General features: G+C 40.7%; 1 protein-coding gene across 5 annotated transcripts in view; it reads left to right on the plus strand.

Annotated features, from left to right (window-relative positions):
- Positions 1-17343: 17343 nt before the first annotated feature.
- Positions 17344-21656, plus strand: part of CAPN7 (calpain 7) — a 40878-nt gene continuing 36565 nt past the window's right edge. For all 5 annotated transcript variants that reach the window (XM_021678901.2, XM_044920486.1, XM_044920489.1 and 2 more), the window contains exons 1-2: positions 17344-17673; positions 20600-20708. In XM_021678901.2, coding sequence (XP_021534576.1) covers positions 17572-17673; positions 20600-20708 — 211 coding nt within the window. In that variant the 5' untranslated portion in view covers positions 17344-17571. The remainder of the gene's footprint in view (positions 17674-20599; positions 20709-21656) is intronic.

A 21656-nucleotide genomic window follows, 5' to 3' on the forward strand; every position in this document is an offset into this window, starting at 1 on the left:
TTCCATGGATCTGTGTCTATTTTTATGCCCATACCATACTGTTCTGATTACTGTGGTTTTGGGGGTTTTTTTAATGTTATTATGTTATGTTACCATACAATACATCATTAGTTTTTGACGTGGTGATCCACAATCCATTGTTTTCGTATAACACCCAGTGCTCCATGCAGTACGTGCCCTCCTTAATACCCACCACCGGGCTAACCCATCCCCGCACCCCCTTCCCCTCTAAAACCCTGTTTGTTTCTCAGAGTCCATAGTCTCTCATGGTTCATCTCTCCCTCCGATTCCTCCCCCCCTCATTTTTCCTTTCCTTCTTCTAATGTCCTCCATGCTATTCCTTATGTTCCACAAATAAGTGAAACCATATGATAACTGACTTTCTCTGCTTGACTTATTTCACTTAGTATAATCTCCTCCAGTCCCATCCATGTTGATGTAAAATTTGGGTATTCATCCTTTCTGATGGCTGAGTAATATTCCATGGTATATATGGACCACATCTTCTTTATCCATTCGTCTGTTGAAGCGCACCTTGGCTCTTTCCACAGTTTGGCTATTGCAGACATTGCTGCTATGAGCATTGGGGTGCATATGGCCCTTCTTTTCACTACATCTGTGTCTTTGGGGTAAATACCCAGGAGTGCAATTGCTGGGTCATAGGGTAGCTCTATTTTTAAATTTTTGAGGAACCTCCACACTGTTTTCCAAAGTGGCTGTACCAACTTGCATTCCCACCAACAGTGTAAGAGGATTCCCCTTTCTCCACAACCTCTCCAACATTTGTTGTTTCTTTCCCTGTCCATTTTTGCCATTCTAACTGGTGTAAGGTGGTATCTCAATGTGGTTTTGATTTGGATTTCCCTGATGGCTAATGATGATGAACATTTTTTCATGTGTCTGTTAGCCATTTGTATGTCTTCTTCAGAGAAGTGTCTTTTCATGTCTTCTGCCCACTTTTTGACTTGATTATTTGTTTTTTGGGTGTTGAGTTTGAGAAGTTCTTTATAGATCTTGGATACCAGCCCTTTATCTGTAGTGTCATTTGCAAATATCTTCTCCCATTCTGTGGGTTGCCTCTTTGTTTTGTTGACTGTTTCCTTTGCTGTGCAAAAGCTTTTTATCTTGATGAAGTCCCAAAAGTTCATTTTTGCTTTTGTTTCACTAGCTTGTGGAGATGTATCTTGAAAGAATTTGCTGTGGGCGATGTCAAAGAGGTTACTGCCTATGTTCTGCTCTAGGATTTTGATGGATTCCTGTCTCACATTGAGATCTTTCATCCACTTTGAGTTTATCTTTGTGAATGGTGTTAGAGAATGGTCGAGTTTCATTCTTCTGCATGTGGCTGTCCAATTTTCCCAGCACCATTTATTGAAGAGACTGTCTTTTTTCCATTGCATGTTTTTTCCTGCTTTGTCAAAGATTATTTGACCATAGAGTGGAGGGTCCATATCTGGGCTTTCTATTCTGTTCCCTTGGTCTATATGTCTGTTTTTGTGCCAGTACCATGCTGTCTTGGTGATCACTGCTTTGTAATATAGCTTGAAATCGGGCAACGTGATGCCCCCAGCTTTGTTTTTCTTTTTCAACATTTCCTTGGCGATTCGGGGTCTTTTCTGATTCCATACAAATTTTAAGATTGTTTGTTCCAGCACTTTGAAAAATGTCATTGGAATTTTGATCGGGATGGCATTGAAGGTATAGATTGCTCTGGGTAGCATAGACATTTTAACAATGTTTATTCTTCTGATCCATGAGCATGGAGTATTTTTCCATCTTTTTGTGTCTTCTTCAATTTCTTTCATGAGTGTTTTGTAGTTCCTAGAGTATAGATCCTTTACCTCTTTGGTTAGGTTTATTCCGAGGTATCTTATGGTTTTTGGTGGCTATTGTAAATGGAATCGTTTCTCTAATTTCTCTTTCTACAGTTGCACTGTTAGTGTATAAGAAAGCAACTGATTTCTGTGCATTGATTTTGTATCCTGCCACATTACTGAATTGCTGTATGAGTTCTAGTAATTTGGGGGTGGCGTCTTTTGGGTTTTCCACATAAAGTATCATGTCATCTGCGAAAAGAGAGTTTGACTTCTTCTTGCCAATTTGAATACCTTTTATTTCTTTTGTTGTCTGATTGCTGTTGCTAGGACTTCTAGTACTATGTGGAACAATAGTGGTGAGAGTGGGCATCCTTGACGTGTTCCTGATCTTAAGGGAAAGGCTCTCAGCTTTTCCCCATTGAGGATGATATTCACTGTGGGTTTTTCATAGATGGATTTTATGAACTCTATCCCTATACTCTGAAGAGTTTTAATCAGGAAAGGATGTTGTATTTTGTCAAATGTTTTTTCTGCATCAATTGAAAGGACCATATGGTTCTTCTCCCTCCTCTTATTAATGTGTTCTATCACATTGATTGATTTGCAAATGTTGAACCACCCTTGCATCCCGGGGATAAATCCCACTTGGTCCTGGTGGATGATCTTTTTAATGTATTGCTGGATCCTATTAGCTAGGATTTTGTTGAGGATTTTGGAATCCATATTCATCAGGGATATCGGTCTGAAATTCTCCTTTTTGTTGGAGTCTTTGCCTGGTTTGGGGATTAAGGTAATGCTGGCCTCATAGAATGAGTTTGGAAGTTTTCCTTCTGTTTCTATTTTTTGAAACAGCTTCAGTAGAATAGGTATTATTTCTTCTTTGAATGTTTGGTAGAATTCCCTAGGGAATCCATCAGGCCCTGGACTCTTGTTTTTTGGGAGGTTTTTGATCACTGCTTCAATCTCGTTACTGGTTATTGGCCTATTCAGGTTGTCAATTTCTTCCTGTTTCAGTCTTGGCAGCTTATAGGTTTCCAGGAAGGCCTCCATTTCATCCAGATTGCTCAGTTTATTGGCATATAGTTGTTGATAATAATTTCTAAGAATTGTTTCTATTTCCTTGGTGTTAGTCATGATCTCTCCCCTTTCATTCATAATTTTATTAATTTGGGTCCTTTCTCTTTTCTTTTGGATAAGTCTGGCCAGTGGTTTATTGGTCTGATTAATTCTTTCAAAGAACCAACTTCTAGTTTCGTTGATCTGATCTACTGTGTTTCTGGTTTCTAATTCATTGATTTCTGTTCTAATTTTAATTATTTCTCTTCTAATGCATGGCTTAGGCATCGTTTGTTGCTTTTTCTCTAGTTCTTTAAGGTGTAGAGTTAGTTGGTGAATTCGGGATTTTTCTATTTTTTTGAGTGAGGCTTGGATGGCTATGTATTTCCCCCTTAGGACCGCCTTTGCAGTATCCAATAGGTTTTGGACAAATGTGTTTTCATTCTCATTGATTTCCATGAATTGTTTAAGTTCTTCTTTGATTTCCTGGTTGACCCAAACATTCTTGAGCAGGGTGGTCTTTAGCTTCCAAGTGTTTGAATTTATGCCAAATTTTTTCTTGTGATTGAGTTCCAGTTTTAGAGCATTGTGGTCTGAGAATATGCAGGGAATAATCTCAATCTTTTGGTATCGGTGGAGACCTGATTTGTGACCCAGTATGTGGTCTATTCTGGAGAAAGTTCCATGTGCGCTCGAGAAGAATGAGTATTCTGTTGTTTTAGGGTGGAATGTTCTGTAAATATCTATGAGATCCATCTGGTCCAGTGTATCATTCAAAGCTCTTGTTTCCTTGTTGATTTTCTGCTTAGATGATCTGTCCATTGCTGAAAGTGGAGTATTGAGGTCTCCTACAATTAACATATTGTTATAAATATGACTCTTTATTTTGGTTAACAGTTGGCTTATGTAGATGGCTGCTCCCATGTTGGGGGCATAGATATTTACAATTGTTAGATCTTCTTGTTGGATAGACCCTTTAAGAATGATATAGTGTCCTTCTGTGTCTCTAACTACACTCTTTAGTTTAAAATCTAATTTGTCTGATATAAGAATTGCTACCCCAGCTTTCTTTTGAGGTCCGCTGGCATGGAAGATGGATCTCCATCCCTTCACTTTCAGTCTGGATGTATCTTTAGGTTCAAAATGAGTCTCTTGTAGGCAGCATATGGATGGGTCCTGTCTTTTTATCCAATCTGCAACCCTGTGCCATTTTATGGGAGCATTTAGGCCATTCACGTTAAGAGTGATTATTGAAAGATATGAATTTATTGTCATCATGTTGCCTATGAAGACGTTGTTTTTATAGATTGTTCCTGTAAATTTCTGTTGTAGATCACTCTTGGGGTCTTTCTCCTTTTATAGAACCCCCCTTAATATTTCTCGCAGGGCCGGCTTAGTGGTCACATATTTTTTCAGTTTCTGCCGGTCTGCATCTCTCCATCCATTCTAAATGACAGCCTTGCCGGATAAAGTATACTTGGCTGCATGTTCTTCTCATTTAGTACCCTGAATATGTCTTGCCAGGCCTTTCTGGCTTGCCAGGTCTCTGTGGATAGGTCTGACGTTATTCTGATGTTCCTCCCTCTGTACGTAAGGAATCTCTTCCCCCTAACCGCCCTTAAGATGGTTTCGTTAGTTCTAAGATTTGCAAGTTTTACTATTACATGCCGGGGTGTTGGCCTGTTTTCCTTGATCTTGGGAGAGGTCCTCCCTGCCTCTAGGACGAGAATGTTTATTTCATTCCCCAGATTAGGGAAGTTCTCAGCTACAATTTGCTCAAATACATCTTCTAGTCCTCTCTCTCTCTCCACTCCCTCCGGGATTCCAATTATTCTGACATTGGAATGCTTCATGGTGTCACTTATTTCTGATTCTATTTTCATGGATTCTGAGTTGTTTTTCCCTGGCCTCCTCTTTTCCCTTTTTATCTATTATATTGTCTTCCAGATCGCTTATTCATTCTTCTGCCTCACTTACCCTAGCTGTTAGATTATCTAGATAGGATTGGATCTCATTGATAGCATTTTTAAGTTCTGCCAATTCAGCTTTCATTTCTGCCCTTAGAGACTCTATGTTACCATTAATTGATTTCTCCATTCTAGCCATTGTCTTCACAATTGCTAGCCTGAATTCCATCTCCGACATCTTTTGTAACCATTGTAAATCTGCAGCATAAGTCATAATCTCTGAGTCTTTTCTATTTTGGGGGCTCCTCCTCCTAGTCATTCTGTTGATGGGTGTTTGAGGGAATGTGTAGAGTCCAAATTATTGACCAGAACCCAAGCAAGATGCACCTGTTTTCTAGGGACCTTAGGGTTGCTGGCCTCTTGTTTTCCCAGCCTGTCTTCTGGGGGAGGGGCCTGCTGCACTATTACTCAGGCAACCCCATTTGGGCGGAGTTGCCCTGCGCCCCTGTGACGGGGGATGGGCTCAGTGGGAATCAGTCTTTGGGGCTTTTGTTCTCTGGCGCCTTTCCCTGGCGGCTTTACACATCTCTTCCGCGAGTCAGAGCAGAAGAGACCCCTTCCAACCCTCGGCCTCAGAGCAGAGAGACCTCAGTCTGTTCTTCAGTGAGCTCTCCAAGCCACACCATCTCCGTCTCTCTCCGTGCTGCTATAAACTGCAGCGGCCTGGGTTGTGCGCCCCTCCGCAGCGCTCCCAGTCCTGCCTCCATGTTGGGGCGCATCTCTGCCCTTTGTGCTTCTATAACCCCCAGCCGCTCCCAGTTCATGCGCAAGTGACTCCGCTGCTCCGGGTTTCCGCCCCAGGGGCTGCCCTAAAGTCCTTTCCCCACCACTACCGGTCTGCGAGTCTGTGCCCATCCCCAGCGTGCGAGGCTGTCACTCATCGGCGGTGTAGGATCCCCACGGCCAGGCACCTTCCTGCTGCCGTTTATCCTCCGATATCTGCCCACGGAATCACAGCTCCCCAATTCGTACCTCGAAACCAACCACCTGCGATATTCTGTTTGTAGAGACCCAGATCTTCTTACATCTCAGGCTGGTCTCGTGGGTGCTCAGAGTGGTCTCGTAGATATCCAGCTCAATTCCGGGGACCAGTTGAAATAGAGTCCCCTACTCCTCCACCATCTTTCCTTCCTACCACTGTGGGGGTTTTTTTTTAAAGACTTTTAAAAATTTATTTGACAGAGAGAGACACAGTGAGAGAGGGAACACAAGCAGGGGGAGTGGGAGAGGGAGATGCAGGCTTCCCGCCAAGCAGGGAGCCTGGTGCGGGGCTTGATCCCAGGACCCTGGGATCATGACCTGAGCCGAAGGCAGACACTTAACAACTGAGCCACCCAGGTGCCCCTGATTACTGTGGTTTTATAGTATACTTTGAATTCTGGAATTGTGATACCTCCAGCTTTGTTCTTCTTTCTCAAAACTGCTTTGGCTGTTTGGAATCTTTTGTGATTCCATACAAATTTTAGCATTATTTGTTCTAGTTTATCTGTATTATTTCTTACAATGGCACATTAATTTACAATTATCTCAAAATAAAAACATTTTTTAAAAAACACTAAAACTACCCTACAAAGATAGTTTCTCCAGACTTCTTCTTATACCTTTTTTGAGAAATGATGCACTTCTTCAAGTAATGCAGTGAGAAAACTGAAGAGTGATGTCACGTAATGATTAATTTCATTATCATTTCATCAATTAGGTATTCCATCTCCTATTTCCCTGTTCTTAGTATTTTTTAAGCATAGATTAGAATTATTTAGTAATGTTGAAATAATTCATTGAATGATGAAATAGCAAAACATTTTAACATGTAGAAAGATCTCCTAAAGTTGCTTAGATGTTAAGCATCTTGCTATAAAGCAAGTGAGAAACTAAAATTGGGTGTAGTGATCCATAATGGTGTACTGAGGGTTGAGATAGAATCCAAATCTTCAACATGGCCAACAAGGCCCTACATGGTCTGGTCCCTAACCACCCACCTCCCTAGCCTCTTTGTGCATCTTACCTTTCTCATTCTCTCTGCTCCAGCCACACCAGTCCTCTCCTATTTTTTTGGTCCGGTCACAGAACCGCTGTATAAGGAAGTCCCTCTATCTGAAGGAAGTCTTTGCTGACTCCCTAGTTAAGGTCAGTTTCCTTTTCAGAAGTTCTTCCAGAATAGAGTTGATCACCTTTAGAATATTTATCTCCATTTGCAACTATTCACTCATTAGTGGATTTTTTTTTTTAATCATTGTCTGTATCTCCCATGAGACCGAAAGTAGAGCCATTCCTGTTTTCACTCACCGTTGCATCCATAGGTACCAGCATTACCACCCCCACCTCCTGAGATCCCACTATAAAAGGCAAAAGAAATAAAGTACAAACCAAGGGATCAAAATATCAGGATGTGGGCCCCTGACAGCCTACAGATGTGCACTATTGGCTCATAGTATCTAGAAAAGCATTTAAATTCATGTTTATTTAAAAATCAGGGATTTTGACACTAAAATTTGAATTTCTGGCTTCTCTTAAAAAGGTACTCGCCCCCAGTTCCCTTGAACTGTCAAGAACTGAGCAGTTGCTGGCCCAGTTAGGTGGGACATTTACTCTCTAACTCCCCTTCCTAGCCTCAGTCTATTTCTCATGTTTCTGTTCCTTGCCCTGGGGACAGAGCTGTTAGCCCCCGCGAAGGCTCGGGACTGGGAATCATTGTGCTCTTCAGGCATCCTGGTAAGCATTTAAAATAAATGTTTGTTGGAAGACTAAACGAGTGACCATAAGCATTTCTGGGGTAACATGCAGCCACATCACCTTATATCCAGCCACAGTGCCACATGGAAACATAAGTAGCAGTGTGATCACAGAAATTCCCATAAACCCAGCATAGCAGATGATGCTCTGCAGTAAATAGGATTTTTCCTCTGACCTGTTTCAGTGTGGCTTTTTTGTGTGTATGATATGGCAACTGTAAAGGACCAACAGCAACACACTCCTGTGTCCAAACAAACCCTTTCTCCATTCTTATTACTTGCCAGACTTTAAATTTAGGACCACTTGGGTGTGTGCATATAATTAAGATATGTATAAAATAAGTATAGATATATAGATATATAAATATATACAGATTTAGGAGATATATAAATTAGGATTATCAAATCTATATCAGATATATACAAATAAATTTAGAGTATGTATAGATAAAATAAAAATATGTATATATAGTTAGGATATATTTAAAAATTAGGATCGAAAGAGAATTAGGCTATCTATATGTGTCTACATGTGTATACAGGCATACCTCAGAGATGTTGTGGGTTTGGTAGCAGATCACTGCAATAGAGTGAATATCTCAATGCAAATCAAATGAATTTTTTTATTTCCCAGTGCATTTAAAAGTTTTGTTTACACTGTACTGTAGTCAGTCTATTAAGTGTGCAATAGCATTATGTCTTACACAATGTATGTAACTTAATCTAAAAATATTTTACTGCCAAAAAAGGTTAACCATAATCTGAGCTTTCAGAGTCATAATCATCAATCACAGATCCCCATAACAAATATAATAATGAAAAAGTTTGAAATGTTGTGAAAATTAACAAAACGTGACTAGGAAACACAAAGTGAGCAAATGCTATTGGGAAATGGTGTTGATACACTTCTTTAATAACACAAGGTTGCCACAAACCTTCAATTTGTAAAATACGCAGTAATTGTGAAATGCAATAAAACAAGGTATGCCTGTACTCCCCCAAGAGTAAAGCTGGAGGAGTCTGGCCTGCCTTTCTAGGATGGGGCCTGGAGGTCTGCAAAGGTACCCTCCAGTAAGAGAAAGCTGAGAGCCTTGATAACTAGTAGGCCAGGGACCCCATCAGGCAGCCAGGCCAAATGGCGACTGAATGCGGCCAGGTTAAAGCTGCCGCCTCAGAAAGATTTTGGGGAGTTAGGCTCCCTTTTCCCTGGAGGCGATGCAGGTAGTTCAGGAAGACCCAAGCTCCATGGGCCTGCAGAGCCCCAGCTGCCCTCAGTGAGCCCACAGGATGCCTGCTGCATGGACATGAGGGGCACAGGTCAGACTGGCCAGGGACCTAGAACAGGGTAAGTGTCTGGAGAGGCCAGATCACAGGTGCGGGCTACTGGGGGTACAAGGCATGTGCCTAATTCATTCAGGTGGTTGGGGTCCTGCCAGAGCTCCACTGGCTTGGAGGGCCCCTGTAGCCCATAGCATGTTAATAGGGTACACGCACACAGGTAAGGAGAGCCAGGATTCTGGAATAGCACAATGTTAGGAGAGGCTGGTTAACAGGAGGGGGCTATTGGGAGTACCTTCATCTTCTTAATTCTAAACCTTATCCTCCACATACGCACATATTCCTCCTGAATACAGAACTAGAGGAATCTGAAATGCCTCGCCAGGGTGGGGCCACACTCACTGGCTGGGGTAGCCTCCAAGAAGAGACCCCTGGAAGTTTTGATTGCTGGAGAAGCCAGGGACCCCATCAGGCAGCTAGTCCAAATGAGGATTATCTGTTGCTAGTTTAAAGCTGTCATCTCAAAAAGATTTTGGGGGAGTGGACATTCTCTACTCTGGAGGCTATGCAGGTTTTGGGCAATGGCCCAAACCCAACAGGACTGGAGGGCTTTGACAGCCAAAACCAGCTGACACAGTGCAGAATGTATATAGGAACAGGTGGCACAAATCAGGGAAAAGCCAGGGACCTGGAACAGGGCAGTTATAGGAAGAGGCGTGGGCACAGGAACAGGTTGGGGGTTCAGGGCATCTGCCTAATCCCAAGCCCTAATCTACATAAATGTGCCTACATGTTTGCCCTGAAAGTAAAGCTGCAGGAGTCTGGACTGCCTAGTTAGTATGGAGCCTGCCCTGACAGCCTTTACTAAGAGACACCGGGGAGTTATTCTGTTTTAAGATTTTATTTATTTATTTGTCAGAGAGAGAGAGACAGCAGGGGGAGCAGCAGGCTCCCTGCTGAGCAAGGTTTCGATGTGGGACTTGTTCCCAGGACGCTGGGATCATGACCTGAACTGAAGGCAGACGCTTAACTGACTGAGCCACCCAGACGTCCAGGAGACACCCTAGAGGCTATGCAGATGGTTTGGGATCCCCCAGAATTCCACCAGCCTGGATGACTGCAGCTGCCCTCTATGTACTGACAGGGTGTGTACTGCGCATGTGTGAGAGGCAGGGATTAGGGTAGGCAGAGACGTGGAAGTGTCTGGGGAAGCCAGGTTGTGAGAGCAAGCTGTTGTGGATACAAGGCATGTGACTAATTCCAAGCCCTAACTTACACAAATGCACACATTATTACACAAATTACTTACATAAATTACTCTATTTTCCCATCATGTGGGGAGGAAAGGAGGTCACTGAAATTTCTATAGGAAGTCAGGCAGGGACTGAGGCATCAGGGATGGAGTCTGGAGGGAGTGTGGGAACACCTCAGGGCCATCCGCCTGCACCCAGATAACTCATGAAAGCTTTGTCTCCTTACAAGACGTGTGAGGTGATGGAGCCTGGAAGAGCAGTGTTCAGACACATTTAGGACCCAAAGCAAAACAGCCTGAAGGGTGGCAGAGGAAGAGATTAGGAAGGAAGGAAAGTTCAAGAACATGGACCCAGCACAGCAGACATGGGATTTATCCAGCTAGGATATCATTCAAAATAGAAGAAGAAATAAAAAGCTTCCAGGAAAAACAGAAACTAAAAGAATTTGTGGTCACCAAACTAGCCCTACAAGAAATATTAAAAGGGATCCTCTAAGCAGAGAGAGCCCAAAAGTAACATAGACCGGAAAGGTACGGAGAAAATATACAGTAACAGTCACTTTATAGGTAACACAATGGCACTAAATTCATATCTTTCAATAGTCACTCTGAATGTAAATGGGCTAAATGCCTCAATCAAAAGACACAGGCTATCAGATTGGATTAAAAAACAAGACCCATCAATATGCTGTCTGCAAGAGACTCATTTGAGACCCAAAGACACCACCAGATTGAAAGTGAGGGCATGGAAAACCATTTAGCATGCTAATGGCCATCAAAAGAAAGCTGAGGTGGTAATCCTTACATCAGACAAATTAGATTTTAAACCAAAGACTGTAATAAGAGATGAGGAAGGACACTGTATCATAATTAAAGGGTCGATCCAAAAAGAAGATCTAACAATTGTAAATATTCATGCCCCTAACTTGGGAGCAGCCGATTATAAAAGCCAATTAATAACAAAATCAAAGAAACACATTGATAATAATACAATAATAGTAGGGGACTTTAACACCCCCCCTCACTGCAATGGACAGATCACCTAAGCAGAAGATCAACAAGGAAATAAGGGCTTTGATTGACACACTGGACCAGATGGACTTTACAGATATATTCAGAACATTCTGTCCTGAAGCATTAGACTACACAGTCTTCTCAAGTGCACCTGGAACGTTCTCCAGAATAGATTACATACTGGGTCACAAAACAGGTCTCAACCAGTACCAAAAGACTGAGATCATTCCCTGCATATTTTCGGACCACAGTGCTTTGAAACTAGAACTCAATCACAAGAGGAAAGTTGGAAAGAACTCAAATACATGGAGGCTAAAGATCACCCTACTAAATAATGAATGGGTCAACTAGGAAATTAAAGAAGAATTTTTAAAAATTCATGGAAACAAATGAAAATGAAAACACAACTGTTCAAAATCTTTGGGATGCAGCAAAGGTGGCCCTAAGAGGGAAGTATATAGCACTACAAGCCTTTCTCAAGAAACAAGAAAGGTCTCAAATACACAACCTAACCCTACACCTAAAGGAGCTGGAGAAAGAACAGCAAAGAAAGCCTAAACCCAGCAGGAGAAGAGAAATAATGATGATGCAGAAATCAATGAAAGAGAAACAAAAAGAACAGTAAAACGGATCAACAAAATTAGGAGCTTGGTCTCTGAAGGAATTAATAAGATTGATAAACCCCTGGCCAGACTTATCCAAAAGAAAAGAAAAAGGACCCAAATAAACAAAATCATGAATGAAAGCGGAGAGATCACAACCAAAACCGAAGAAATACAAACAATTATAAGAACATATTATGAGCAACTATATGCCAGCAAATTAGGCAATCTGGAAGAAATGGATGCATTCCTAGATACATATAAACTACCAAAACTGAACCAGGAAGAAATAGAAAACCTGAACAGACCCATAACCAGCTAGGAAATTGAAGCAGTCATCAAAAATCTCCCAACAAACAGGAGCCCAGGGCCAGTAGGCTTCCCAGGGAAATTCTACCAAACATGCAAAGAAGAAATAATACCTATTCTCCTGAAGCTGTTTCAAAAAATGGAAACAGAAGGAAAGCTTCCAGACTCATTCTATGAGGCCAGCATTACCTTGATCCCAAAACCAAAGACCCCACCAAAAAGGAGAATTACAGACCAATATCCCTGATGAACATGGATGCAAAAATTCTCACCAAAATACTACCCAGTAGAATCCAACTGTGCATTAAAAGGATTATTCACCACGACCAAGTGGGATTTATTCCTGGGCTACAAGTTTGGTTCAACATCTGCAAATCAATCAATGTGATACACTACATAAATAAAAGAAAGGACAAGAACCATATGATCCTTTCAATAGATGCAGAAAAAGCATTTGACAAAGTCTAGCATCCTTTCTTGATTGAAACTCTTCACAGCATAGGGATAGAGGGTACATACCTCAATATCATAAAAGCTGTATATAAAAAGCCCATAGCAAATATCATTCTCAATGGGGAAAAACTGAGAGCTTTCCCCCTAAGGTCAGGAACACAGCAGGGATGTCCACCATCACCACTGCTGTTCAACGTAGTACTAGAAGTCCTAGTCTCAGCAATCAGACAACAAAAAGAAATAAAAGGCATCCAAAGTGGAAAAGAAGTCAAACTCTTACTCTTTGCTGATGACATGATACTCTATGTGGAAAACCCAAAAGACTCCACCCCCAAATTGCTAGAACTTATAAAGGAATTCAGCAAAGTGACAGGATATAAAATTGATGCACAGAAATCAGTTGCATTTCTATACACTAACAATGAGACAGAAGAAAGAGAAATTAAGGAGTTGATCCCATTTACAACTGCAACCAAAACCATAAGATATCTAGGAATAAACCTAACCAAAGAGGCAAAGGATCTGTACTCAGAAAACTATAGAATACTCATGAAAGAAATTGAGGAAGACACAAAGAAATGGAAAAACGTTCCATGCTCATGGATTGGAAGAAAAAATATTGTTAAAATGTCTATGCTACCTAGAGCAATCTACACATTCAATGCAATTCCCATCAAAATACCATCCACTTTTTTCACAGAACTGGAACAAATAATCCTAAAATTTGTATGGAACCAGAAAAGACCCCGCATAGCCAGAGGAATGTTGAAAAAGAAAAGAAAAGCTGGTGGCATCACAATTCTGGGCTTCAAGCTCTATTACAAAGCTGCCTTCATCAAGACAGTATGGTACTGGCACAAAAACAGACACAGATCAATGGAACAGAATAGAGAGCCCAGAAATGGACCCTCAACTCTATGGTCAACTCACCTTCAACAAAGCAGGAAAGAACATCCAATGGAAAAAAGACAGTCTCTTCAACAAATGATGTTGGGAAAATTGGACAGCCACATGCAGAAGAATGAACCTGGGCCATTTTCTTACACCATAGACAAAAATAGACTCAAAATGGATGAAAGACCTACATGTGAGACAATAATCCATCAAAATCCTAGAGGAGAACACAGGCGCAAGCTCTTTGACCTCAGCCACAACAACTTCTTGCTACACACGTCTCCGAAGGAAAGGGAAACAAAAGCAAAAATGAATTATTGGGACTTCATCAAGTTAAAAAGCTTTTGCACGGCAAAGGAAATAGTCAACAAAACTAAAAGGCAACCTACAGAATGGGAGAAGATATTTGCCAATGACATATTAGATAAAGGGCTAGTATCCAAGATCTATAAAGAACTTAGCAAACTCAATACCCAAAAAACAAATAATCCAATCAAGAAATGGTCAGGGGACGCCTGGGTGGCTCAGTCGGTTAAGCGTCTGCCTTCGGCTCGGGTCATGATCCCAGGGTCCTGGGATCAAGTCCCACATCAGGCTCCCTGCTCTGCGGGGAGCCTGCTTCTCCCTCTGCCTCTGCTTCTCTCTCTCTCTGTCTCTCATGAATAAATAAATCTTAAAAAAAAAAAAAAGAAATGGTCAGAAGACACAAAGAGACATTTCTCCAAAGAACACATCCAAATGACCAACAGACACATGAAAAAATGCCCAACGTCACTTGGCATCAGGGAAATACAAATCAAACCCACAATGAGATACCACCTCACACCAGTCAAAATGGCTAAAATTAACAAGTCAGGAAACAACAGATGTTGGCAAGGATGCAGAGAAATGGGAACCTTCTTACACCGTTGGTGGGAATGCATACCAGTGCAGCCACTCTGAAAAACAGTATGGAAGGTCCTCAAAAAGTTGAAAATAGAGCTACCTTACGATCCAGCAATTTCACTACTGGGTATTTACCCCAAAGATACAAATGTAGGGATCTGAAGGGGCACCTGCACCCCAATGTTTATAGCAGCAATGTCCACAGTAGCCGAACTATGGAAAGAGCCCAGATGTCCATCAACAGTTGAATGGATAAAAAAGATGTGGTATCTGTATGTAATGGAATATTACACAGCCATCAAAAAAAAAAGAAATCTTGACTTTTGCAATGACATGGATGGAACTAGAGGGCATTATGCTAAGTGAAATAAGCCAATCAGAGAAAGACAATTATCATATGGTCTCATTGATATGTGGAATTTAAGAAACAAAACAGAGGATCATAGGTGAAGAGGGTAAAAATAAAACAAGATGAAACCAGAGAGGGAGACAAACCATAATAGACTCTTAATCATAGGAAACAAACTGAGGGTTGTTGGAGGGGAGGTGGGTGGTCGGATAGGGTAACTGGGTGGTGGACATTAAGGCAGGCATGTAATGTAATGAGCACTGGATATCCTATAAGACTGATGAATCACAGACCTGTACCTCTGAAACCAATAATACATTGTATGTTAATTAATTGAATTAAAATAAAAAATAAAAACAAACAAAAAAGATTTTCTGGATATTTTGTGATTACCCAATACAAGGTCAATATATAAATATCAATTTTATTCCTATATATTACCAAAAACAGTTGTAACTGGACAATGGAATTTGGAATAGCATAAAAATGTGAAATGCTTAGGGATAAATGTATTCAACGATGTGCAAGATCTGTGCACTATACAACACTGCTGAGATAAAGACTGGAAGACATGAAGAGATTTACTGTGTTCATGCATTAGAAAACTCCATAAAACTCCATTTTGTTGAGATGGCAGATATTTTGAAGTTTCAACTTGCTTTTACCCTGCCTTATCTCACTCTCTCTTATGTTTGTGTCTTCAGTGTGTAGCTCTGTGCCTGGCACCAAGTAGGTGTCCAGTGTTCACTGAGTAAATGAATGAGGATTAAATATATAGGGAATAAATGAGTAAGTGCAGGAAGTAATCACAACTACCTAGGAGTGCTAGAAAAGACTTCCTTAAAGATGGACTAGGAATTCTATAAGCTGTAACGAAAGGAGGAACATTAGACATAGAAACCCTCTTACGAGAAAACTGCATTTGTCTGCGCTAGCTTGTGGTCGGTTTGTGGGAGACAGTGACCGTAAATGCCTTGGGGATATGGCCTGAGCTCATGTTCTGAAGACCTTCTAATCTGTGCTAAGGAATTTGTATCTCATTCTTCAGAATGGAGATGGGGGGAGGGCACATTGAATATATTTAGTAGGGGGGTTCCCTCATTCATGTTTTAAAATACGGAACACAGGGGTGCCTGGGTGGCTCAGTTATTAAGCGTCTGCCTTCGGCTCAGGTCGTGATCCCAGGGTCCTGGGATCGAGCCCTGCATCAGGCTCCCTGTTCAGCAGAGAGCCTGCTTCTCCCTCTGCCCCTGCTTGTGTTCCCTCTGTTGCTGTCTCTCTGTCAAATAAATAAAATCTTTAAAAATTTTTAAAAATAAAATAAAATACTGAATACCTGCTCTGGACCAAGGCTTGCGTTCAATACTAGCATAGAACTGGTAGACAGAAACCATCCCTGCTTCAGTTATAAAACTGTCATACTAATGATGAGAACTATCTTTGTACCAGGCACAAAGTCCAATTCTTGTGTGTGGTTTTTTTTTTTTTTTACAACAGCTCAGTTAGATGTTATTAATTTCACTAAATGTGAGGGGTTAAAGAAACTAAGAAACGAGACTCCCATTTAAATACAGACCATGACTAAAATAAATTTTTTTATTAAGGTACCGTTAAGAAAAAAATTAGATCACACATTTAAAATGTAGAGTTTAGGGACACCTGGGAGGCTGGTCAGTTGGGCCACACTGACTCTTGCTTTCTGCTGGGGTCATGATCTGGGGGGGCATGAGAACAAGCTCTGGCTCCCTCTGCTCTTTCCCCTCACACCATGCTTTCTCTCTCAAATAAATTAAAAAAGAAATCTTTGTAAAATTCAATTAAAAATTAAAAACAATAAAACGTAGCATTTAATGGGTTTCCACAAACGTATATATTTTGGCGTCACCACCAAGACATAAAACATTTCTATTACCCTAGAAGTTTCTCTTGTATCCCCCCTCAACCATTGATCTCATTTCTAACATTACTGATTAGATTTGTCTTTAATAGTGTTTCTTATAAACAGAATTATGCAGTATGTACTGTCTTTCTGCTTTGAGTTATCATGATTCAATTTTGACTTTCAGCCATATTGTGGTGCCTATCACTAGTTCATTTTTATTATTGTTGAATTCAGAGTTTTAAGGGAAAAGATATTAATCAAATAATCACCTAATTAAGTGGTTAATTACAATAGCATTAAGTTGACTAAAGGATAAGTACAAGTGAAGATATACTACCTTGTTTGTTGACAATTCAACCAAGATCATACATGGGGGCAGGGGTATGTAAGATTACGATCCAGTTTGTGGAAAATAAATTAAAGGGTATCTTAAAAGAATCCTATGTCCTTATTTTACGTCCCCACTTTTTAAAAAGTCAGTCCAGATGGAAAGTGTTATTCCATGACCCTTTATACCTCCCCTTTACACACCGGAGAGAAAAAGTCTCCGTAAGGCGCATGCGCCGCCCCCACCAAGTGTTGTGCGCAACAGCTGCCGTAGGCATTGCCACATCCGCGCAAACTGCGGAGAAGTCTGCGACTCGGACTTGACTCTGCTTTTCGCCTACCCAATCCCGGGAGCCATGGCGGTCACGCGCGCGCCGGCACCCAGCAGGCCAGGCCCCGCCCATCACACTCGTACTCCCACGAGCCCGGCCTTTGCCTCCCCATCTCCGGAGAAACTCCCGAGGAGCAGCCTGCGACTGCGCAGTGGAGCCGGTGGGCGGGGCGGGGAAATGCGGTTGCCGGGATGTGGGGCAGTCCCCACAGGCTGGGAGCTGGACCGGAGATTAGGAGCCGCCGCGTTGTAGCGGGCCCTGGCCGGGAAGGCCGGCTCCCTTCCCTCAGCCATCGAAAATAAACTTTGCTGCTCTTTTCGGGGCGTTCTCGGGTCCGCCTCCCGGCGGTGCCGCTGTCGGTGAAGAGCTTTCGTGCGTCAGGGCTTCCCTCCTTCCCTCCGCCGGTGCGGGGCCTCGGCGCCATGGACGCCACGGCGCTGGAGCGGGACGCCGTGCAATTCGCCCGGCTGGCGGTGCAGCGCGACCAGGAAGGTCGCTATTCCGAGGCGGTGTTTTACTACAAGGTAGGGCAGAGGACCGCAGCACCAGGAGAGGCCAGGGGGCGGGTGCAGGTGCGGCGGCGGCCAGGCCTTCTGGGCTTTGCTTTTCCCTCTTCCTGCTCTGCTGCTCTCCTTTTCAAGGGAGGGGGGACCCGGCTGCTGCCACGGTGGGGAGGTTTGGTCGAGGCTTGGGAGCCTCCACTTCTCTGGTTACAGTCTTCAATGGCAAATGTCCACCGCTGAGCTACTTACGGCAGCAGTAGTTCGGTATGGGTAGTTAAGTGACTAATTCTCGCTGTCACTTGGCTCTGATTTATGGCTTGTGGGAAGTGGTCTCTGATACACACTAAAATAATGCACGTTCGTTGAAGAAAATAAGGTTTTAAAAAAGAATAACACGTCTCTTATCTTGGCATTTAATACATCTGTGCTGCTTTTTCTACGCGTATTTACATTCGCAGCTTTGAAAACATTTGAGTGTAGTTGACATAGAATGTTACGTTAGTTTCAAGGGAACAACATAGTGATTCAACTTCTCTATACGTAAGACAAACTTGGATTGTACCGTTTATACTATTTTTAACCTGTTCTTTGTATTTGAGCTTTTAAAAACTCATTAAAGTTGCTTGTTTAATATAGTCTTATTAACGACAGATGCGTAGTATTCCATTATGTGAATGTACCATAATTTATTTATAAACTAATGGGCATTTAGGTTCATTCTGATTTTTCAGCATCGTAAGTAATGGTGCAGTTGTTATCTTTATAGCTAATGCTTTACACATTTCTTGGCTCTTTCTTTTGGCTAAGTTACTGGGGGCGGAATTATTAAAGAATATGATCTTCCACAGTCCACTCTGCTCTCCAGTCCTGCGGATTTGCATATACACCCCTCCAGCTCTGTGCCCTCTGCTTCCTTGTGGAGGTAGCTGTATCCTCGTGATTTTGTTCCCCCCACCCCCTTTTTTTTAAAAAAAGGAAAAGAATGTCAGGCTTTGATAATAGCGGAGTAGTAAATTTTTTTTATATAAACGTATATGCAGTGAGTAAGGTATGATTTGTATTTCTCAGATTATTATTATATTGCCTTCATTTTATAACCTATATTTAGAGACTTTTGGTGTGTTTCATAATCATTTCTTTTGGACTTTTTGAGGAAAGTTTCGTGAAGGTAGTATTTCTTTAAAAGTAAAATTCCATGTGTTTGAGTTTTGTGAAATAACTGACAAATATTCGTAGGTTAAAATGGTGCCACATAAAATAGCTTTGTGTAAAGCAAAAGAAAATACTACGCGGTGCCTCTTGTTTTGCTGTGCGATTGCATGCATGTGATTATGAAGAATTTTTTTTATCCTTGAGAAAGTCAGAAAAGTGTTTGTGCTTCTAGGAACTGTTTATATAAACTTTACCAGATCTTTAGCATTTTTCGGTCTTCATTACTGTTCTATGAGGGATTCTTTAATTGTCATTTTCAAATATAAATTAAATGAGTAAAATAAGATTGATACCAGCAATTATTTAGTTGGCTTTATTTCTTTTAAGCAAGATAATTATTTGAATGTCAGTATTTACATCAAGGTAATTGGAGATGTGAAAAATATATATATATAAACTATCAGTATTTAGATAATAATAGTACATAATATATTTAATGTTTACGTGGAACACTACATCAAAAACTAATGATGTAATGTATGGTGATTAACGTAACATAATAAAAAAAATGAATCACTATGTTGTACACCTGAAACTAATGTAACATTTTGTGTCAACTATATTCAAATAAAAAATATTTTAAAAAGAAAAAAAAATGTTTACATGTAAAGTTATATTTTCCTCCCATGAAATGTCTGAGTTACAGAATCTGAGAATATCCTCTTTCCTATTCCCACAGCCTTTCAATGAATTCTCATTTCATTTCATTCAATTTCAGACTCTTTTTACTGATTCTGTTAAGTTCAGTGAAACAACTCCTGCTCCAACAACTGGATTCAAAAAGTTAGATATTCAGTAGATGGCTGGCTTCTTTGGATCCATCATGCATCAGCCTCTGTAAAGTGCACATGCTTAGGTTATTGCTGAGAAGGTGTTTTTACTTTGGAGAAATCTCTCAGTGGTCCTTCTCGCTGTAATATTGGTAACCTGTTATCCTAGAATGGTGATGGGGAGAGTGAGGCTCTTTCTTCCTCACTAGCCACAGCATAAGTGGCTGTGGGAGTATTAGAAAAACTGGATGATGAATCCAGGTTTTCTTAATTGAAATAAGTTTATTTCATACAACTGAAATCTGCTTTAAAATGTGTCACCCTTTGGCAATATTTTCTATGGAGAAGAAGATTTTCTTTCCACTGTGAGATATTTAGCCTTTATAATTTTTTTTTTTAATTTTATTTTTAAGTACTCTCTACACTCAACGTGGGGCTCAAACTTAAAACCTTGAGATCAAGAGTCTAATACTCTACTAACTGAGCCAGCCAGGCACCTTGACCTTTATAATTTATTATAATCTTCCTTTGACATTTAATTTTATTTGTTATCATTAACCAATTGACTATTTTTATTATTATTAACCAATAGTAACGAGTATTATTATTATATACCTGTCCTTATGCTTTTCAGGCTCAATTCATATTTTCAAGGTATATGATTTTAAATCTGACCTATTGCGTAAAGAAAAAGGAAAGCAAAAGACATGTGAGCTAAAGCTACTCTAAGAAAATGTTTATAATCTCTTGTATTTGAGTTTGTAAATTTTCAACAGTATGAGAAAATTGAGAGTATTGAGAACTAAAGAAAAGGTGTTGGAGGGTTATATAACCTTCTTGGTACTGTCTTAAAGACATTCTTATTTTATAGTTCATAGACAGCAATAGTGAGTTACGAAGTGGTAGAGAAAATTCAGATTGTAATTCATCTGTTAGATTCCTTTGATTTTTTTTCTTTTTTTTAGGAAGCTGCACAAGCCTTAATTTATGCTGAGATGGCAGGATCAGGCCTAGAACATATTCAAGAAAAAATAAATGAGTATCTGGAAAGAGTTCAGGCTTTGCATTCAGCAGGTTAGTAAAGGACTACTAAACTTACCATTTTTTTTTTTTTCTTCTCTCTCATCACATCCTTTCACCCTATGTTTCTCTTTCTTTTTTTTTAAATTTTTATTATTGAAAAAAGTTGACATACGGTGTTATATTAGTCCCTAGTGTTTCTCTTTCCTTTTCCTTTTCATCTTTAGATCTTGATCTTCACTCTTGCTGCTCATTCCTTTTTTGGTAATCATGTCTTTAAAAGTCATAGTGTGGGGGCGCCTGGGTGGCTCAGTTGGTTAAGCGACTGCCTTCGGCTCAGGTCATGATCCTGGAGTCCCAGGATCGAGTCCCACATCGGGCTCCCTGCTCAGCGGGGAGTCTGCTTCTCCCTCTGACCCTCCTCCCTCTCATGCTCTTTGTCTCTCATTCTCTCTGTCTCAAATAAATAAATAAAATCTTTTAAAAATAAATAAATAAATAAATAAAAGTCATAGTGTGGCAGGAAGGGAAAAATGAAGGGGGGGAAATCGGAGGGGGAGACGAACCATGAGAGACTATGGACTCTGAGAAACAAACTGAGGGTTCTAGAGGGGAGGGGGGTGGGGGGATGGGTTAGCCTGGTGATGGGTATTAAAGAGGGCATGTACTGAATGGAGCACTGGGTGTTCTATGCAAACAGTGAATCATGGAACACTACATCAAAAACTAATGATGTAATGTATGGTGATTAACATAACATAATAAAATTTTTTAAAAAGTCATAGTGTGGAAATAAGTGATAAATCTGTTAATAGGAACCTTACGAATAATATAGTCTAATCTCCTAATTTCCCAGGGGTACAGAGATAGTGAATTATATACATTCAAACTGTATCATTGTCAGAGTCAGGATTAGGACCCTGTTAAAGTCTACTTTTTCAATATCTGTCACATGCTGTCTCCTGATATTAAGATTAAATGACTACAGTTGACCCTTAAACG

Source organism: Neomonachus schauinslandi, chromosome 1 (genome assembly GCF_002201575.2).
Source record: "Neomonachus schauinslandi chromosome 1, ASM220157v2, whole genome shotgun sequence".
NCBI lineage: Eukaryota > Metazoa > Chordata > Mammalia > Carnivora > Phocidae > Neomonachus > Neomonachus schauinslandi.